General features: G+C 35.3%; 4 protein-coding genes across 4 annotated transcripts; 2 read left to right on the top strand and 2 right to left on the bottom strand.

Annotated features, from left to right (window-relative positions):
• Positions 1–6318, bottom strand: LOC113702914 (uncharacterized). The gene is made up of 7 exons (XM_027224094.2): positions 5852–6318; positions 3684–3816; positions 2275–2357; positions 2035–2113; positions 1834–1943; positions 1311–1375; positions 1–357 (listed from the first exon to the last, which is right to left on the bottom strand). Exons 1-7 carry the CDS (start codon positions 5984–5986, stop codon positions 264–266), a joined length of 699 nt encoding a protein of 232 aa, XP_027079895.1. The 5' UTR covers positions 5987–6318; the 3' UTR covers positions 1–263.
• Positions 6319–7608: 1290 nt separating this feature from the next.
• On the top strand, positions 7609–8920 carry LOC113705685 (glycine cleavage system H protein, mitochondrial-like). Its single transcript, XM_027227601.2, has 4 exons — positions 7609–7791; positions 7904–7992; positions 8260–8430; positions 8557–8920. Exons 1-4 carry the CDS (start codon positions 7683–7685, stop codon positions 8680–8682), a joined length of 495 nt encoding a protein of 164 aa, XP_027083402.1. The 5' UTR covers positions 7609–7682; the 3' UTR covers positions 8683–8920.
• A 955-nt stretch (positions 8921–9875) lies between these two features.
• LOC113706525 (ent-kaurenoic acid oxidase 2-like) lies at positions 9876–13706 on the bottom strand. The gene is made up of 8 exons (XM_027228448.2): positions 13386–13706; positions 12791–13274; positions 12275–12544; positions 12084–12173; positions 10757–10835; positions 10572–10678; positions 10316–10437; positions 9876–10220 (listed from the first exon to the last, which is right to left on the bottom strand). Exons 1-8 carry the CDS (start codon positions 13616–13618, stop codon positions 10115–10117), a joined length of 1491 nt encoding a protein of 496 aa, XP_027084249.1. The 5' UTR covers positions 13619–13706; the 3' UTR covers positions 9876–10114.
• Positions 13707–16375: 2669 nt separating this feature from the next.
• On the top strand, positions 16376–17875 carry LOC113704040 (diaboline synthase-like). The gene has a single exon (XM_027225669.2). It carries the CDS (start codon positions 16385–16387, stop codon positions 17705–17707), a length of 1323 nt encoding a protein of 440 aa, XP_027081470.1. The 5' UTR covers positions 16376–16384; the 3' UTR covers positions 17708–17875.
• Positions 17876–19543: the final 1668 nt, after the last annotated feature.

Here is a 19543-nt window from a genome sequence, read left to right as displayed (position 1 = left end):
TTGTGGTAGAAAAAATGCTAATCAAAAGGCTAAACAGATGCAAACAAAGTTTAGCTCTTTGGGGGTCAAGAAACTAGTGGAGAGACAAGCCACCTGGGTTTAAGAGCAAATTTCACCACCAAAGTAGCTTTATCTTAGTCAGCACAAAAAATTGATTTGCAGTTTTTCAATTAGAGATAAGCTAAGGATTAGCATGTTTCCTGTACAGTTATCGCACACGTATCTTGATGGCACAAAATTTGACACTGCCGACTACATCTCACTCAAAATTGACCAGCTCGAATGTCTCTGTCTAGGCGCTCAGCATTAAGGGTCCCCGGAAGTTCCCTGAAATCTTCATTGAAGATAGAATATGCACTGCAGAAGTGAAGGATATTAGAGACTAAAAACCCTGTACAACTCCAAACCTGTATGATTTGATGATAAAGGGAAATCATAAAAGCAAAAGACTACTTGAACACACAAAGATGCGAGAAGATATAGAATCTCTCAGCATACATGAAGAGAAAGGGAAGCAAAGGAAAGGACACAATAACTTTGCCAAGGGGCCAATTCCCAAAGTTGATACATTTGAGCTGTTGATTGATGATTGATTGGTTTGAAACCTATCTAATTGCTGAAACATAGAGGATCAACAGAAAATCAAATGTTGGGTGGCCTTAGTACACCCACTTCCACCAAATAAAAATTTAAAGAAAAAAGGTAATAGCCACAGCAGAAATTGCAAATCAGGGCATAGATGAGAAAATTTAAGGGCATATGCATGAATTGCAACCTCATGAATGTTTTTATTTGCTTCAGGTTTTAAAATAGATTTTTTTTTTGGGTTGTGGGGGTGGGCGGGGACATCTATGTCGCGAGAGAATAATGTCTGCTACCATCAAGGATGAACAACATTTGAAATAATAGAACACACACCCTGCATAAAAGTAGAAACTTCTTTGATACAACTCTGAGGATTAATCCAATTTTCTTAAGCTATTGCTCAATCTACCTACAGTTGCTTTTCCTTGATATGGATTTTCTTAATTCCTTATTTTACTTGATTTCCCACGTCATTATTCAAAATATCCAATCTGTCTACAGAAACATAGGAGCTTCTAACGGATCCGAAAATAGCTAATGCAATGATACTCAAAGTTTACATTCCAACAAAGTTGAGATTGCAGTTGACACATTGCGCAAGCTTTGTTTCACTTTGCTGTTCCAAGTAGAATATTTACCTCATTTTAAGTAAGATACATACAAAAATTTTATGCACCAGGAAAATATCAGAACAACTAATAATAGTCAATGTTTCAAGCACATACCTGACATCACCAGGTTGTCGCTGTCCAAGATTGTAGAAGATAATAGCAAACCCTGTTGCAAGTACCTAAAATATAACAACAATAGGTAAGGTAAAATATGATTATAAACTCTTTTCAAAAAAGATTACATGGAGCAAGTGCTTTATCCAATTTGGTTCACATGACGAGACATTTGTGAAAACTTACCAACAATGTGCTTCCACAGGAGTAAGTTTCAGAAAAGAAAGTACCAAAAGAGCCCTCTATGCAGATTTGGTTTATCTACTACCCCATTAGGTATTTTAACCAAACCAAAATCTAACTAGTCTTGTTGCCAGGATAATTATGGCTATCTTGACTATAACTTTAATCTTTTGACCTTCAGATGCCGACAAATTCATCATTTTCATGAAACAGGAATGCCATGCACATGACTAGTTCTTCATACAGGTTATCACAGTCACAGTAAACTTCGATCTTATAGGATATAAAAGAAACCAGAAATCTAAAACAAATGAAGAGAGAAGCAGAGAACAACACTTACATATAAAGGGCCAAGATCCAATTTTTGGGCAACAGGTGCCAGAATAAACCATAAAACAATTAGAATCCACATCTTTACACTAAGCGAGACCATTGCCATCAAAAGGATATCTACATAGGTTAAAGCAGAATCAGAACAGATGATCAGGACTTTGCCATCTTACTCCCTATAAAAAAAAAGACTGTAAAATCAAATGCTCACCGGGTAACTTCAACTTCTCACGTAATGCAATGAAAAGTCTCCTTTTCCACCCAGTGACTGATTGTGGAAGTTGAAACCTCTAAAATGTAGAAATAAGAAGAAATGAGATGAAACAGAGCACAATGAAACTGAGAACAACAGTGCAAACACCCCACAGACAAATAAAGAAAAAAGCAAGACAAATTGAAAAATAGAAGGAAAAAATATGCCTGTATATATTAGTAAAAGATTTATACCAACCAGTTCATGATCATCGTCATCATCCAAACCATCATCTGCATGCTTTGGAGGTGGTTTTGGTTTAGTAGCAACTATTAAGGAATCTGAAAAGTGAAGAATGCCACTTGTAATAAGCAGAGTGAGACGTGTCCGAAAAGAAAATCCCAGACAACCTCAACTACGAAACCAAAGTTATCACGCTAGAAAAAAACATGACAAAAGAGAAATTGAATATTTGAAACGAACATCATTCTTCATGGCCTAACTTCTATTGTCCACATCTTTGTTAGGAGTATCCAGAATAACATCCATTTTCCCCAAATGAAACACATGGACTCTAGATGTTACAACTCTTTGATTACTTTAGACAAACTGATTTATAATATTATTCATGGTAGGATAAAAGATTAGAAAATGTAGCATTTCTTTATATTTTATCATTTTTCCAAATTGGAAAAAGATCCTTTTCCAAAGTAGACAAACAGATTTAACATTAAGAACTTTTATCCTTTACTATTTTTCTTTGTTGGTTTTTGCATGCTAGACATTGAGCTTTTTCCTTTACTTTTAAGAGAGCTCCACTAGCACAAATCAAAATTGTGCTACTAGGAATATTTACATCCACCAAAGTTGAGTTCTATTTGGGGTAAGCAAACTTTAAACAAATTTTTTTAGATGGGCAAATCCTAATTTGAGGGTAGCAAACTGGTTTAACCCTTTATTCCTGAAATTCCAACAGTTTAAAAGGATCCTCATGTTCCAAAGATCAAACTAATATAAACATTACCTACAAGCCTACTCATCTACTCGAAGCTGTATTCAAAATCTCCAAAACCGTACAATTGCACAAAAAAAATGTTTTCTCTGAGGTTCATAGCAGTGTAACAAAGGATTCAGAAATGACAAACATCCCAAATAAAACAAACAGAAATGAAATAAGAGCTATTCACGCCACCATGTTAATTGCGTATCTGCACAATTGTGAAGAAAATTTCCTGCCATTTCAGGTGAATTTATGATCTAATAATTGATTTATTGGAAAGAGACAAAATAAAAAAAAAGAAAGGCTGTTAAATGACTGTACAAAATCACCTAAGTTCCTTAAGCACCAGCTGACCATGGATTCCATCATACACTTCGTCTATAGGCTTGACCAGCGGATCAGCAGATAGCATTGCAGTATTATGTAACATGTTCGTATCAACATATCAACAATAAATAGCCAAGTTTTAAGATGCCACTCCTTCACGATGCATTTGTCAGAACTTACAATGTCTCCGTTATATCAATAATTCAAGGTATCTAAATATACGCCCTACACAAAATCCCTAGTGTGAAAAGTTTATGCTTAACGGATTTCAGCAAAAGAAAAAGATGCAGAAAGGTACTATTTGGCTAAAACAACAGAGAAGCTGAATTGAGAAGTGGACCTCCGTTCTTTAGTTGAATTATTACATCATTGCCATTTTTGTTGTCATGCAACACATTTCCTCGCCAAATAAGCGTCAGATTTTCGCTAGGCAAATCTCCATTTTGAGCAATCAATTTTCTCAAGTCATGCACCTATGTTGCAGCATAGAGAACACAAGCATAACATGTTAAAATACCCTCCTTTAGTTCTCAAGAGTTAGATACTTGAAACCAAAATTGCTCTAAATAATTAAAAGGAAAAGAAATAACAGAAAGTGCATTCCTTTAGTACGTTAAGACATATTAAATACAAAAGATGGAAGCGAAAAAAAAAACTCCTCTCACAAATTTAGTTACAGAAAGACACCAAGCATAACATTTGGAACCAGCTAACGACTCAAATTCCAGGCAAAGGTATAAAAGTGGGCAATGGAACAAATTCCTAAACTTCAGAACACAATTAAATTTCATTACCAGAGAGAAATATGACACACTCATAGAAGAATTACAACACAAGTACAAAATGTATGCATCACTGCCAAGGATAACAATACCTGCAAAAGCTGAAATTCCTTAATGATACATGTTTTAACTCGTCATTTTTTCAAAGTATTATGGACCTAAACTCATGAAATACTAAAAAAAAAAAGACCCATGAAATGCTAATATCATACTTTTGCCACTGCAGAAGGTGATAATATCTTAATAATAACTTGAGGCATCTATAAAGCTCTTTACATACGCACTAATTATGCTTTTTGGTCTTATGCCCTGAAGCACCATCTTTACAGAGGCAAGAGAAGGGATTCGATTTTTGGCTGTCTAATTACCTATAAATGGGTTGCTCAAGATGGCAAAGCAAGAGAGGGAAGCCCCAAGTTAGTCAAGCCCAAATCTATCACCATTCACTTTGCTTATAAAACTCTTCTCATGTCCACAAAGCATGTTTGCCTTATGACCTCAAGCACTATCTTTAAAAAGGAAAAAGAAGAGATCCTCTCTTCAGCTCGCTAATTATCTAATGCAATGGGTTCAAGATGACAAAGCAAGAGAGGGAAGCAGCAAGTTAATCAAGCCCAAAACTATCACCATTTACTTTCCTATAACAAGCTGAGAACTATCTTCTTTGACACCATTCTGAAGTCTGACAGCAATCCTTAAAATCAGAAGGCCAAGGGCGCCCTGGATCTTAGGTACTCAGAGGAAAAATGCAGCCAAAAATCGGACATCCTTAAACCAATTATAGGGAGAGAAAGTCATATCACATCTTACGTTGTCTGTCCAGTAGTTAAGGCTGCAAACTACATCATAGTCAAATAGTAGTGGGAAGAACTTGATGGAAAACCAGATATCTTGGACCCAACAATCAGACAAAGAAAATCTATCACATTTCTTTCACCTGTTCAGAACTTGTAGTTCTGCTTATATAGTAGATATTATTGCTAATCAAGTATGAAAAGAAAGAGCTATATCTGACCCCTAAACTTGATAATTTTCTTTCTGTATTTCTTCTGTGCCATTTCCTTACAATACAATGAAACGCCTAAATGATCTAATCCACGCATTAGAACTAAGAGTGCCCATCCACAACTTCGTCACAACCTCTAAAGGACGGCCTTCACATTTCATGAAAAATATCTATGTACTTTGCAGATGTACAACTACAATCACAACACTTCACCAAACTGGATTCAAAGATCAGTCAAAATGCGACACCAAATTGGATTCAAAGATCAGTCAAAATGCGATAAATCAGCTCCCCATGAGTTAAACCTTCCTGCTTTTGACTATAAAGTGTTTAATTCCACTTCAAACAAGTTCACAGGCTACATTGCCCAACCATTGCTCATTCTTTTCTCCTATTCCTTTCTGTTACACTCTTTCTTAGTATTGATCTTTTGAAGCATTATATCAAAGCCTCATCGGTAAATTTCGTAAAATTTATTCACGAACACCAAATTTCAAAAGCAAGCTGCAAAAATTTCACACAACGCCCCTCATAATTTCCCCTAAAGCCTTCATCTTTTCCACAAAAAAAATCGAGCACAAAGTTTACGATTTACACCATAACGAACAAGGAAAATTCAAAGAAATGATATATAACATCAAACAGAAGCTCACAGAAAAGAAAGCACAAATAATTCCACAAATCTATCGAAATAGAACAGATAAAAGAAATCCCAATTACTTTGATTGAAGACGGAACAATTAAACGAGAGGGAGGCGAAGGACCAATTTTTTTGAGAGTAATTTCCGCAGTCGAATTGCTTCTGCTCTCTTCAATTTCATTTCCACGGTGACCGTCCTGTTCAATCTCAGCCATCGTCCGATCAGTTCATCAAACTTCGAAAGGAATCCGACAGCCAATTCGGGGAACAAAAATCTTTAATATGGCTGAAGCTCAAGTTGAAACAAAGGGGGAAAATGGCAGGAAATCAAGAGCAGGCAATTTGCAATTTGTACCCTCAATTTTTGTCGTGGTGACAAAATTACCACCAATCAATAATACTAAAACTATTGGTTAATTAGTTTAAACTCCCCAAGATTTAGTGTTTTATTCACTTTAGCTTTGACATTATTCTAGTAACTAAGGATGGCAATGGCATGGCCACCCGCCCCGCGGGGGCTAATGGGGAGGGGGAGTGAACCTCCGTCCCGCCACTCGCTTTAAAAAAATAAATATATAAAATATGTATATATATAATTATATATAATATATAATTTAATTAGTTACAAACTTATGAAAATGATGTTATTAGTTATATGTATTATATAATGTATATTAGTATATGTAATATAATTGATATTATCAATTATACTAATAACTATATATGTGTGCTAATACAAATTATTAATTGGTCATAATAAATTTATTAATACATTTATACTAAATCCCTAATTACACTTAATATAATAACATTTTTTTCTCAAAAAAAAAAGCATAAACACAATAATGAATTAGTGATTGTATTTGTGCCAAAAGTGAAAACTTGACTACTTTAGTTGTATTTATTTCATCATGTTGAATTGTATTCAAATAACTTTTGTTTGATTGTTTTTATAAGTTTCAATTGTGAAATTACAATGAATAATAATTTGGTGATGTGTTGATATTTTAGTACTTGATTATTTGTTAAAATTTAACTATAATAAAATTATATAATAAATTTTTATTAACCCCGCGGGAAAAACGGGGCAGGGCGGGACGGGGCAGGACGGGAATGGGGGCGGGGGGAATTTGTAGGCAGCGGGGCGAGAGACGGGAGGCCTTACTAGTAACACTTGATCTCCTCTTAATTTGGCTGTTCAAAACAACTATTAAAAGACTTCCAATGGTTAAATTGTCCAATACAAGGTTAAGATGTTAGTTAATAAAAGCACAATTTGTCTATTAACATTTGACTGTTCACATATGTGACAAGGAGATCAAATTAAAAAAAAAAAATATTACTTTGGATATAAATGTGGAGCAACTTGCTCTTGAGTTATTGAAGCCTATCACCTAATGTTTAATTTGTTGTTTGATTTATGTTAGAACATAGAACTTAATTTTAGAGTGATATTCTGCTACAAACTATATCTATATGGATCATTTCATATAAAAGTGTGAGGATCACAGATCGGTTCGTATGTATCTACTCTTTTGTAAAATGTGATACGTGTAGATTAATCCTTGTGTATATTATCAAAATCCATTGATGAAGTTTGGATGTATATATATTGAAATAATGAATGTCCTTGACTTTAATCCCAGGACATTTATAGGGCAGTTGTGGATAAGCATCTATCTATTTAGAAGAAAAATCAACAAAAGATCATTTACCGTAATAGAATATATATAGTACAAGTGAATTTAAATATAGCACACTTGGTCTCAGAATTTAGTCCCAAGGATGAGGCTTTCATTTTGCACCATTCATAGGAGATAATAAAAACAAGAACTATATAGTAACAACTCCACTTTTTCATTGACACGACCAAATCCAAGCTGCCTGCACAGAGCACGTAAAGAAGATAACATGGCAATGAGGATGTGGGCTTCTTCTACAGCCAATGCACTAAAACTCTCCACTGCCATCAGACCTCACTTCTCTCCTGCTTTCTCTCTCTCCAGATGCTTTTCTACTGGTATCTATATATATATATATATAGATAGTCTTATTTGTAAGTTTAATGTTTGTTTAGGAGCTATGAATCCTATTAGACACTAAAAATTGATACACATTTCTAAATCTTGCAGTTCTGGAAGGCTTTAAGTATGCAAACTCGCATGAATGGGTAAAGCATGAAGGCCCGGTGGCTGCAGTTGGTATCACTGACCATGCTCAGGTAAAGAGTTATACTCTGTTGCTCCTCTTTGTTCATCAAACAAAGTCAGTAATCTTTTCACCTTCAATTAGCATTACTTTCTAGTTTCCGCTTGATTTGTACAGGTTGATGATTGATAAAAAGGTATATAGCTCTAGCGAAAATGCAGAATTAGCACTCGAAACTTACTTGAAAGCTAGAAATTTATAGATGATGGGCTAATCATTGTTCCCTTCATTGGATATATAAAGAGTGAAAGAAGGTTGAATTTGGGCATGATTTTTTCAGGATCATCTTGGAGAAGTGGTTTTCGTGGAGCTGCCGGATGCTGGTTCTGTTGTTAGCCAAGGCAAAAGTTTTGGAAATGTTGAAAGTGTAAAAGCCACCAGCGATGTTAATTCTCCAATCTCTGGTGAGGTTGTTGAGGTTAACTCCAAGCTCAGCGAGACCCCTGGTTTGGTAAGTAATCCTCACACTTCCATCCCTACTCCATCACCAGGTTATTTATTCATTTGCATCATTCCCTTGAGCTTATTTAGAAAGAAAATGATTCGTTTTTGTATTGAATTTTGGCTATGTATGAAGATCAACTCAAGTCCATATGAAGATGGATGGATGATTAAGGTAAAGCCCAGCAACCCATCAGAACTGGAATCCTTAATGGGTTCAAAAGAATATACAAAGTTCTGTGAAGAAGAAGGAGGCCATTGAAACTTGTATTGCTACATATTTACCTTCCCTGGACTAACTGGTTGAAATCAATACCATTCTGAGAACTTCATGTGAACGAACCATCATCTCGACGCAAAGATAACTACTTGAAGTTGCTTTTATGGCTTCTTAATTTCTTCCCTTTCCACATAATGCATGCATTCTCCCCATGTAATCAAGACCATTTCTTTGTCTTTGTTGCTGCAATTTACAAATTTGTTTTTTTTTTTTGTTGCAATATCTATCTTTTGTAGTGCATTATTCATTATATATGTGGGGATAAGTTAGAGTATAAGATAAATTCTACATGTGTAAAAAAAGAAATTTAAATTTAAATTTTAAAGTGACGTGACATGCACCGTATGTATAAGTGTAAAATAATTTACAAATGCATCCCTTTAAGCAATAAAATATTTTCTTAAATAAGTAGGTTTAGATAAATTCTACATGTGTAAAAAAAAAGAAATTGAAATTAAAGTGACCGCATGTGTAAAATAATTTACAAATGGTCTGCAAGAAAGACTGATCTAGATGTGGTTGACATCTTAGGAAGTCATGCAACTTTTGGATGGCTTCGAAGCCTGGCCTTATAATGAAATGGAAGAAATTGAAGATCAAGATTTCTAGCCAACTAGTTCTTTGGTGGCCCATTCTAGTCGCTGACTGATTGAAAAATACTAAGGGCTCGTTTGAAATTGCGGTACTTTTGATAAAAAAGAATTTTTATATGTTAAAAGTATTTTTAAAGCGTTTGATGAATATCATTCTATAAAACTAGGAATTAAGTTTTTGGTGTTAAAAGTACTTTTGGTAAAAGCTCTTATTTGGTATTTTTGTGATTTAGATAAAATTTGAGACTCACAACAATTACTTTTGATTTGAGATAAAATGATATTAGCACAAAATTTACTCAAATCACAAAGTTACTTTTGGCAGAGATAAAATGATACTAGCACTTCTTAAAAAGTTTCTAACACTTCATTCTCCTTTTAAAAGCATAAACGGAAGATTGAGTGTTAGAGACTTTTTAAGGAGTGCCAAGAACATCTCGCTATTAATTTTGTAGTAATATTTTAACTTGCATATGAAAAAAAAATGAAAAAAAATGAAAATGTAAGTAAAAGGTTCTGAATTCGAAAGAATGTAAGTGAGAGGTTCTAAATTCGAATCCTTTCATTCAAATTTAAAAAAAATGAAAAAAAAAGACTCTCTTTTGCTGTTATTATTTTACCTGATAAATACACACCACACGGGTCTTAAATTTTGACAGCATACACAGAACCATTTACAGACCAATGTGGATGCTTTGAATATACAATCACCAAAGATGAAAAGAAGCATATTTTCAATTTATATATATCTAGATACAGATATTTATATATCACTATAACAAGCCGGTAGCTGGTCAACATCTTTGTAGCGTACTACTAATTCATGCATATGACTTTGTCAACTTCTTGATTCTAGCCAGGCACTTGTCAGCCGGCCTAGTAATTGGTAGGTATTGCACCCTGCTTCCTGGATTAATGCGTTCAAGCCTGCCAAAAATAATTTTGATATATAAAAACTACAATGCAAAAGAAAAGGACTTCTCAAACAGGGAGAAAAAGTAATGCAAATCTCGAATTTTTACCTGTAGTTTAGAAGGAAATAGTGTAAAAAGACAGAAATTTCAAGCTTGGCCAAATCTGCACCGGGGCACAACCGACTACCAGCTCCAAAGGGAACCAGAGTCCCTATTTTGATTGCGGGATCCTGAGATTTTTTTTCAAACAGACAAAATTGAGGATTCTTTATATTTTTCCTTCTTCTAGTCTTTAGCCAACAAAAAAATTTATTCTACAGATACAATTTGTCAAAACAAATACCAAATTAAAGCTTTCACGTACCTCCCATCTTGAGGGGTTGAAATCTTTTGGGCTCTTGTAGTTTTGAGGATCAAAATGAACGTTCCTGATCCATGGTAAAACTCTCCATCCTTTGGGTATCGTATAACCTAAGAGACCTCGCTTTTATTAAAAGTCACAACCAAATAAAATTGATACAAGGAGAGAAAGGTAAGGTAATAACAAACCGTTTATGTCTACGTCACTTTTTGCTTCTCGAAAGAGTGCAAATGAGAGGTTTACTACTCGCAGTGTTTCATCAATTACCTATGCAAAACAATACCAACAACTGTGATAGGTTAATATATGCTCTAATTTATTCAATTATCTTAATAACACAAAACCATCAATTATAACGAATCCTAATACCAATTATCTAAGCATCTTTAAGAAAATAAAAGTTGCCAAATTCTAATTATGGACCAATTTTGATTTTACACTCCCCCAAGAAGAATGTACAAAGTAGTAATATATATGCAGCTCGTCCAAGAGTACATAAGAGCCCTCGTTAATCAACTCGGAATGTATACTATGTTTTCAGAACCGGACCGGATAGTGACTCGGCCGAGGTCAGGGATCAGGGGTCAATGGGTTCGACCGGGGGTCGATAGGGGTCGAACCGGATGACGTCATAAATAAAAATTATTTAAAAATTAAAATATTATATATATAATATCTAATAATATATTGATATTAATAAAGGTATATTCATATATATTTGATGTTTCAAATATATTTAACAAGAAAATACAAAGAAATTAGAACAATCAAGTAGCAATTTATATTATTTAATAAATATTAACAAGTTTAGAATTAAAATTATGAATTTAATTGAAAAATAACATCAAATTTTAGGACAATATTTATAAAGTATCAAATATTTGAGGTATATCAATAAGTTTTAACAATTTAGGGGGTCAAAACATAATATTAAAAGGTTGAATTTTTTTTTAAAAAATTACTGTTGAACCAGAAAAATCGATTTTTTCCCGGTCAAACACGGTTTTTGACCGGGTTTTAAATTTCCGATTTTTTAATATAACTCGGACCGACTACCTGGCCGGTTCCTGGTTCGACCGGTTCGACCGGCCGGTCCAGTTCGAGTTTTAAAACAGAGAATGTATATGCTAAAGCAAAATTACTTAAGCCATGAACTTCAAAGTATGTATGAATTTGTGATCAAATGAAAAGTTTGCGATCGACTAGTGTCACACTAGAATGAGTACCCTAGAATTAAAGCTCACCTTAACAACGCAAGCTACTTGTATCTAACATAAATATTGTACATTTGCATGTATATTAGGAAAGCTATCGCCTCGTAAGTAAATCAGGGTAATCCTCCTAATTGGCAGATTTGGGGTAGGAAGGTAATAGGGGAGTGGGAAGGTTGGAAAAAAAAAAAAAGGGAATGGTGTCATAGTCAAAATTCGATTTTATTGAGTACGATGAAAATTAAATGTAATTCTGAATAAGTAACAGATCCTGCTCTAATGCATGTATTTTACGTATGCTTACCTTCTGAAGATACTTCATTTGTCTAATTTCCCTGAAGTTTAGCCCTGTATCTGAAAATGCTCTTCTCTTCACAATGTCCTCTTGTTCCTCCTAAAATGTATAAATTTAAGTCCCTACAAAGTTATATTGCCCGAACATATATACCAGCAATTATTACTCTCAAAGTCTTACTCAGACGAATATGTACCTACCTTTGCCTTCTGTAAGGTCTGAGGATGCTCGTGAAGGAGTATAATGGCCCATGTTACAGCATGACCGGAAGATTCATGCCCAGCTAACAAGAATATGATTACCAAATCCACAATCTGCTCGTCGTTCAATTTGTTTCCCGCATCGTCTTGGATTTCCATCATCAAAGTTAACAAGTCCTTTTTAGTCCTTGATTCAACATTATTACTTTTGGACAGCATCCTCCTTTTGCACACAATTGCTGCAAATGTCTTCACTAAGCTCTTCCTTGCCTAACACCCGCGTCAAAACAGGCAAACATTTCTAGATTAGATCTTGAAAAGAACTTCAAATATACACTTAGTTCTTGTATAAGCAAAAATGGAGGTTGGATTGATGATCTTGAGGCATGACAATGTTATTCTTAAGGTGTTATTTGCCTCCGTTACGCAAATTATTTACTACAGGGTTAAGATAAATTACCCCTAAGAGATTGAGACACAAAGAAATAGCATTTTATTAAGGTTAGGAATCCTCACCTTGAGTGCCCGGTGGTACGCAAAACCAGGGAGGTTTACGGCCATTGACTTGAGTCCATTAGAAAGTACAGTATATTCATGTTCCATGTGATCCAATGATTTTTCATCATTAATTTCGTTACCCATAATAATGTTCATCATCACCTTAAAAGCAGTTTTCCTCATCTCAGTTAACAGCTGAATTGGTTCATCCTTACTTGCCCATGTATCAAACGTAGTTCTAGCGATATCCTCAATATAGCCAATAAACAGTGATAATGCTTCCTGACCGGCAACTGGAGCTGCTATTAGCTGCCGGAGACGCTTATGTTCTTGATTCGATACGCCGTGGAGTCCTCTCTTTCCTACCAAATCTGAGACTGATCTAGGCCAACCGGGTCCAAAACGCTCATCTGTCAAAACTTTTCTGCATGCTTCAGCTGTTGTAACAATTATGCTTGGCTTTCCAAACAGTAGTGTCCGGTACATTGGCGCCTGCCCATATCTATATCCAGAAAGTTTATGCCCAAAAGAAAAAAAGCTTTAAACATGAGCAAGTGGAATGCCAATAATGATACCTGAAAAAAGAAAAGGGAGGGAGAGATAGAGAGGAGACCTGGTAGTGAAGGAGGAGATGAATGAATCAGGATTACCAAACTTGAAAGCTCTGAAGAAAGAAAACATATTGCCAATCAAAGGGAAGCCCAAGTCACCAGGGGGTAGTGTTTTTTGCAGTCCACCCAAAGGGCTCACGTATATCCAGTCGTTTGTTTTCCTTAGCAAACTATAGACTATGGAGACCATGACCATTATCAAAGCCGTGAAAAAGCATACTTGGTCATATTCCATGATTAGCTACCTAGCTAGACAACGTTGATTATTAGAGATCTTTGCTAAGATTGATCACAAACTGTCTTTTGGTTGTTGTCAATCTTATAATCCGGCCTAGCGTATTTATAGTTGTAATCTGGGATTAGGTCGATGAGGCACTAACACGAATTAAAGAGCTAATTGCCCGTATAACCGATCTTTGTTTAGGCTGAAATTTTAGCTAGTCAAGAAAATTGAGATCTCTTCTACGTTTAGACATAATTGTGTCTCAAAAATTGAATAGTGAAAGGCAAAATGTTCAATGCTTCTTCCAATTTTTTACTGTTGCAAATTGATATATTACATGAAATGAAACTCCAAATCCAAACGAGTGTCTGGTACAATCATTTGATCCGACAGTAGTTCAGTTCTCGTCGGTTCTTTCATAGGTCCAATTGAATCCTCCTAAAATAAGTTAGAATAAGAATAGGAGTAGGTCTAAAATAGACTGTTATCGACTATCGAAAAAAAATGAAATGAAAGGATAGCACGGAGAGGTGTTCAAAAAGCATGGACTTGGTTCAAGAAGTGACACTTTTCTATATTGTCGTCCGTTAACTTATCATGCTATATTTTTCTTCACATGGCTTTCGAAGTACAACTATTAGCAAGTGCTGATGGTTGATAGAATTTAAAGAAGAAAACCTACATTATTCAGAAAAAAACATGCATCCCCAACAATTTGACAACAAATTCTTTAATTCTCAAGTGATCAGCACAAATGTTTATTAACTCTGTTTTGCTCAAAGGGGGTAGGGGGAAAAGATGAGTTGGGCGATATAGGAGAAATCAGCGTAAATGAGAGGTTCGGATTCGGGACCTTCCATTTACACTATTAAAAAAAAAAAAAAAAAGAAACTATGTTACGATTCAATCGAATGTGGCCAAATTAGAATCGTTTTACCTAGTTTTGGTTCTTAATAATTAAGGAAATGATTAGAATCGTTTTACCTATTTTTGGTTCTTAATAATTAGGGACATGATTGGAATCGTTTTACCTAATTTTGGTTCTTGATAATTAGGGAAATGATTAGAATCGTTTTTTGGTTCTTAATTAAAGAAATGACAAGGACAGAAATATTAAGTAATGTGAGGAGAAAACAATTTCATTAAAAAAAAAGTAAGGAGAGAAACTAACGAATTGAGTGGTCTTTTTTATGGCAAATTTGGCAAAGTAAATAAATTATTTGAAGCTTCTTATTTTGACTTCATTTCTCTCCACTTTGGTAGAGGATACTAAACTATCCAGTAGTCTCATGTTTCTCCCTCATGGCCTCATTTCCTTTTCTTGCCACAGAACTTCGAAAGAAGACAAAACCAACCACAATTGTCTATCCCGAGTAATCAATTGAATTCATTTCGTTCCCACTCCAATCAGCAATATAATTCTGCCGCCGTTGTATTTGGTTTTGGGTCCGATCAAAATTTAAATGCTTTCAGCAATACCTACGAGAATTTTTTCTCTACCAAATACCAATAACATTAAAAAAAAAAAAAATGTCTTGACGTGTATCACTAGTGAATTTGTTCGAACAGCGGATTATTTGTATAAATTTATTTACTTGTATTGTAAATTTATTTTTTAATTATCTTTTTTATTTCACACACATTATATCAAAAAAGTATTATCCCAAAAATATTACTATTTTTGGTCCACTCCCGTACGTTAAAACCTTGAATACCAACTAGCATGAGGCTGATTATCTCTTTTTTTCTTTCATTTTCTTTATTTAAAGTTTCAAACTTCAATTTGTTCCTGACAGAGATCGGTAACCACCGGCTGGGATTTATTGATTCAGTGAGTATGGTTGAACCGAATATTTCATAGCGATTAAGACAGGATGCCAAGAATGAGTTCGCCATGTTTCTACCATTTTGGCCGAAAAGCAATTGAAATAAATGGACCATTATCTAATCTGTCTACTCGTTGAATTGTCAGCCAATTTCTGGTGATTGATGGGTCCTATCCTAGAGTTTTGGGTACTGCATTTCATTAATTTTTCCTTTTAATGCCTGCTAAGGCAGATAAAAAATGGGGCACATGCCCTTAATTGACTGCTAAAAAATCGAGCATGCAAGAATATATTTATATATATATATATATATATATATATATCAGTAAATAAATGTATATCACATGAAAAATGGTAGGTTTCTTAATGATAACTGGAGCTCTTACATTGGTCGATGACCAACTATTGGACTTGTTTGCCAACAATAGAATAGAATATATATACTCCCTCCGTCCCATTTTGACAGTCCTGTTTTCCTTTTTCGTCTGTTCCAAATTATGATCCACTTTCCAATTGAAAAATGTAGTTATATTTTAATTTTTCTAAAATACCCTTATTCAGTGTAAGTTGTTGTTACTATAAACCTATCCCATTTAATGAGAGTTGATTTTTTTTTTTTACCATCAATTCAACTTCCCATAAAGTTGTACTCTAATTAATGTGAGGGCATTTTAGGAAAATAGTTACTTAAATTGATTGTTCCAACAAAGTTAACTATTTTTTCTTAAACTGTGTGAAAAAAAACCAAGACTATCAAAGTGGGACGAAGAGAGTATATATATATATAGCAAGAAAAAACTCAAAAGTTATAGCCTACAATTTTTTTTTTTGGGTATTCGAAAATATTGAGACTAATTGAGTTGCTTTAACTAACAAACCTGTGTAACTTGGTCATAACCCTTATATATACTTCTATCTTTAAGGTTCCCACCAAAGTAAATTTGGCATTGAAATGGCAAGCGTAAAGCCTCAAATGATCTCAAAGGTTCTCATCAAGCCCTCCCTTCCTACCTCAGAACACTTGAAGACTTACAATCTCTCTGTGTTAGATCAGCTTTCCCCACATTTCTACCTCCCTATAGTTCTCTTCTACCCACCACCTGATTCTGATAATTCATCCAACAACACTACCGTATCTTCTCATCTCAAGAAATCTCTATCAGAAACCCTGACTCATTACTACCCTTTTGCTGGAAGACTAGCCCCTAACAAGGACTCGATTGATTGTAATGATGAAGGACTCGATTTCTACGAAGCCCGTATAGAATGCAAAATCTCTGATGTCCTGAAGAACCCTGACCCGGAGACCATGGATTTGTTCTCTCCACCTGGAATGCTGTTCAATGAATCTTTCCAGGGAAGTCCCTTTATTGTGCAAGTAACCTATTTCAGCTGTGGAGGAACAGCAATCAGCGTGTCCATGCTACACAAGGTTACTGATGCCTGTGCTTTGCTTGGATTCATCAATGATTGGGCTGCTCTAGCTAGTGGTTCTATGGTCTCTCCCATGTTCCTTACACAACAAGTGATCTCACCGTATAAGGGTGAAATCACTGTCCCCGGAATTAACCTTGACAAGAACATTAATGTTGTCACGAGGAGGTTTTCTTTTAATCCTTCCAAGCTCTCTGACCTCAAGACTATGGTATCCGATGATTTGGGAAAAATTCATAGTCCTAGTAGGGTTGAAGTTGTGGCTGCACTGATTTACAAGTGTGCTATGGCTGCATCAGAGGCAAAATCAGGCATGTCAAGGCCATCAATGTTAATGCAGGCTGCAAATATGCGCCCCCGAGTTGTCCCACCATTGCCAGATAATTGTGCTGGAAATTTTTCTTGGTTTTTCTCAATCATGACAATTGATGAAAAAGACAAGAATATGACAACAATTATCTCTGCACTGAAGAAAGCAGCTCAAGGGTTTTCTGAGAAGTTTGGGAGTGGATTAAGTGCTGATAATTGCTACTCACTTATATGTGAGTCCATTGAAGGGGCAAGAAAAGTGATGAGGCAAAATCAGGGCGAAATTGAGGTCTACAGATGTAGCAGCTTGTGTAGATATCCGTTTAATCTAGTCAACTTTGGTTGGGGAAGACCAATATGGGTGGGAACTAGCACTAGTCAGATGAAAAATACCTTTCATTTGCTGGATAACCCGAAATCAGGAGGCATAGAAGCTCTAGTGACACTGGAGGAATCAAATATGTCCATATTTGAGAAGGATGAAGAGCTGCTAAAGTTTGCTGCCCTAAATTCAACTGCTATCGATAATTGATGATTGAGTGCTAAAATTAAGCCAGGAGTTTGAAGGTCTTAATGTCGTTGCTTTTGTCTTGTTCCGTGTTTTGCTATTGTACAATTTGGGTGAATGTTTGTTGGGAAGATTCATCAAAGCCACTACAACAGGTTATTTGGAAATAGCAGTCACCCCTTGTTACTTAAACAGATATCAAATGATGTTAGGCTATTTCTTAAATTGACTAATAGGCCTATGTCCAAAAAAAGAAACAAAATACCAAAAATTCTGCAAAAAATGCAATGCATAAAATCCAAATTCAAGAAAGAGAGGGAAAAAATTATAAGAAAAGCAGAATGACCATACTCCAGAGCGGTCAACAGTATTAGGCTATTGCCTCAACAACACCTCTAGCAGTGAAGTTCGATATTTCACCTAAATCCTTTTGTTAGAACAAAGAAAAATAAAAGAAAAAATATTCAAAAAAAAAAAATCACAGCACAAATGGAGCTCTTTAGTGTTTTTTTTCTACTACGTACCCTTATGTGCACTATATTAATTTTCGTAGTTCGATCAAATAACTAATCGTTTTTTCGTGCTCTTTGAAATCACAATTTACAGCTAATGTGCTTTGAATTTCTGAACTTTATAACCCTTTCAAGTTCTTTTTCATGTTTAGTTATCATTCTATTGATTAGATGTTATATAGTCAGTTGGCATTTTATCATTTTTAATAAATATTGAATATTTCTAGCATCTTATTAATTCTTGAATTATTGAGAATTGCAATTCGTGGGGCTTAAGCCCCCAGCTCGAGGCTTTTACCATGAACAGAACAACTAACAATGCCCCCCAACACCTCCACCTTATGAACACTGACAGCCACATCCGATTTGGGAGAGGAGAGGAAGAGGAAGGAGAAGAAAGAAGGAGGAAGGAGGAAGGAGGAAGAAGGGAAAGAAAAAGGAAAAAGAAAGGAGAGAGGAGGAGGAAGGGGGGCCAGGAGGGACAGTGGCGATAATGGAAGAGGGAGGAGGTGAAGCCTGGCGGCGGTTGTGTATGGTGAAATATTCAATAAATTTTCAAAAATATCTCAATAAAATTTAAAATTTTTAAAAAACACGCTAAAACACATCCACATTAACAAGTTTTTGACCTATAATTCTATAATGTAATATTTCAAAAAACACCTCTAAAAACACATATAATAATTCGTAGGGGTCCTATGTTTTGGAACTAATCATTCATGGCCGACAATCTGAGTTACGAATATGACTGATTGAAGGTGATCTCTACGGACTCGAGGCACGGACGGTTGCACCTGCAACCGTCCCAGGCGGTTTTGGTCATTATCAACTGCGCGTAACTTTCTTTGTACATCGTGTAACTTTTTTTACACATCGCGTAACTTTAGAGCAAATTTTTGTGGGGCCCACACATGGCGTGAAAATCGAGTTACAACTTGTAATCTCAGCCGCACAAATTTTTGAGGCCAAATCATGGCCATCAACCGCTCAGGTGCAACCGTCGCTGCCCCATTTCCATCTCTACTCCCTTAGCTACGTTGTCAAAACTCAACCAAGTGATCAAACGGAGGAATGCGACAGTGACTTATATTTGGAAAAGTTGGGATCAATTATATTTGGAGGCAATAGCGTAGCAAAGGACATTGTATAGCGATAGACACAACCTTTCACCTATTAATAAATGAAATCTGGGTGGGACTCATGGGATAAGCTCCTAATGAAAATGATCCTTATTTAACTAACCGTATTGGGATGGTCTTGGCATCAATTTAATGCTGGGTTTGTGGATGAACCATTAATGGGCAATTATGTTTATCTTGTTGAGGGATTAGGTAGGTACAATACAATT

This window comes from Coffea arabica, chromosome 8c (genome assembly GCF_036785885.1).
Source record: "Coffea arabica cultivar ET-39 chromosome 8c, Coffea Arabica ET-39 HiFi, whole genome shotgun sequence".
NCBI lineage: Eukaryota > Viridiplantae > Streptophyta > Magnoliopsida > Gentianales > Rubiaceae > Coffea > Coffea arabica.
This window is presented reverse-complemented; position numbering and strand designations above follow the sequence as displayed.

What these genes read in the sequence shown, in the direction of transcription:
- LOC113702914 (XM_027224094.2), bottom strand. Translation starts at nt 5,986, where the DNA reads ATGGCTGAGATTGAACAGGACGGTCACCGTGGAAATGAAATTGAAGAG. An exon ending in TTGTTCCGTCTTCAATCAAA is followed by an intron (nt 3,817 to 5,851) that starts GTAATTGGGATT and finishes GCTGCAACATAG; the next exon opens with GTGCATGACTTGAGAAAATT. An exon ending in ATGACGATGATCATGAACTG is followed by an intron (nt 2,114 to 2,274) that starts GTTGGTATAAAT and finishes TCTACATTTTAG; the next exon opens with AGGTTTCAACTTCCACAATC.
- LOC113705685 (XM_027227601.2), top strand. Translation starts at nt 7,683, where the DNA reads ATGGCAATGAGGATGTGGGCTTCTTCTACAGCCAATGCACTAAAACTC. An exon ending in CTCCAGATGCTTTTCTACTG is followed by an intron (nt 7,792 to 7,903) that starts GTATCTATATAT and finishes TAAATCTTGCAG; the next exon opens with TTCTGGAAGGCTTTAAGTAT. An exon ending in GTATCACTGACCATGCTCAG is followed by an intron (nt 7,993 to 8,259) that starts GTAAAGAGTTAT and finishes TGATTTTTTCAG; the next exon opens with GATCATCTTGGAGAAGTGGT.
- LOC113706525 (XM_027228448.2), bottom strand. Translation starts at nt 13,618, where the DNA reads ATGGAATATGACCAAGTATGCTTTTTCACGGCTTTGATAATGGTCATG. An exon ending in ATCTCCTCCTTCACTACCAG is followed by an intron (nt 13,275 to 13,385) that starts GTCTCCTCTCTA and finishes TTCTGGATATAG; the next exon opens with ATATGGGCAGGCGCCAATGT. An exon ending in TCAACCCCTCAAGATGGGAG is followed by an intron (nt 10,438 to 10,571) that starts GTACGTGAAAGC and finishes AAAAAATCTCAG; the next exon opens with GATCCCGCAATCAAAATAGG.
- LOC113704040 (XM_027225669.2), top strand. Translation starts at nt 16,385, where the DNA reads ATGGCAAGCGTAAAGCCTCAAATGATCTCAAAGGTTCTCATCAAGCCC.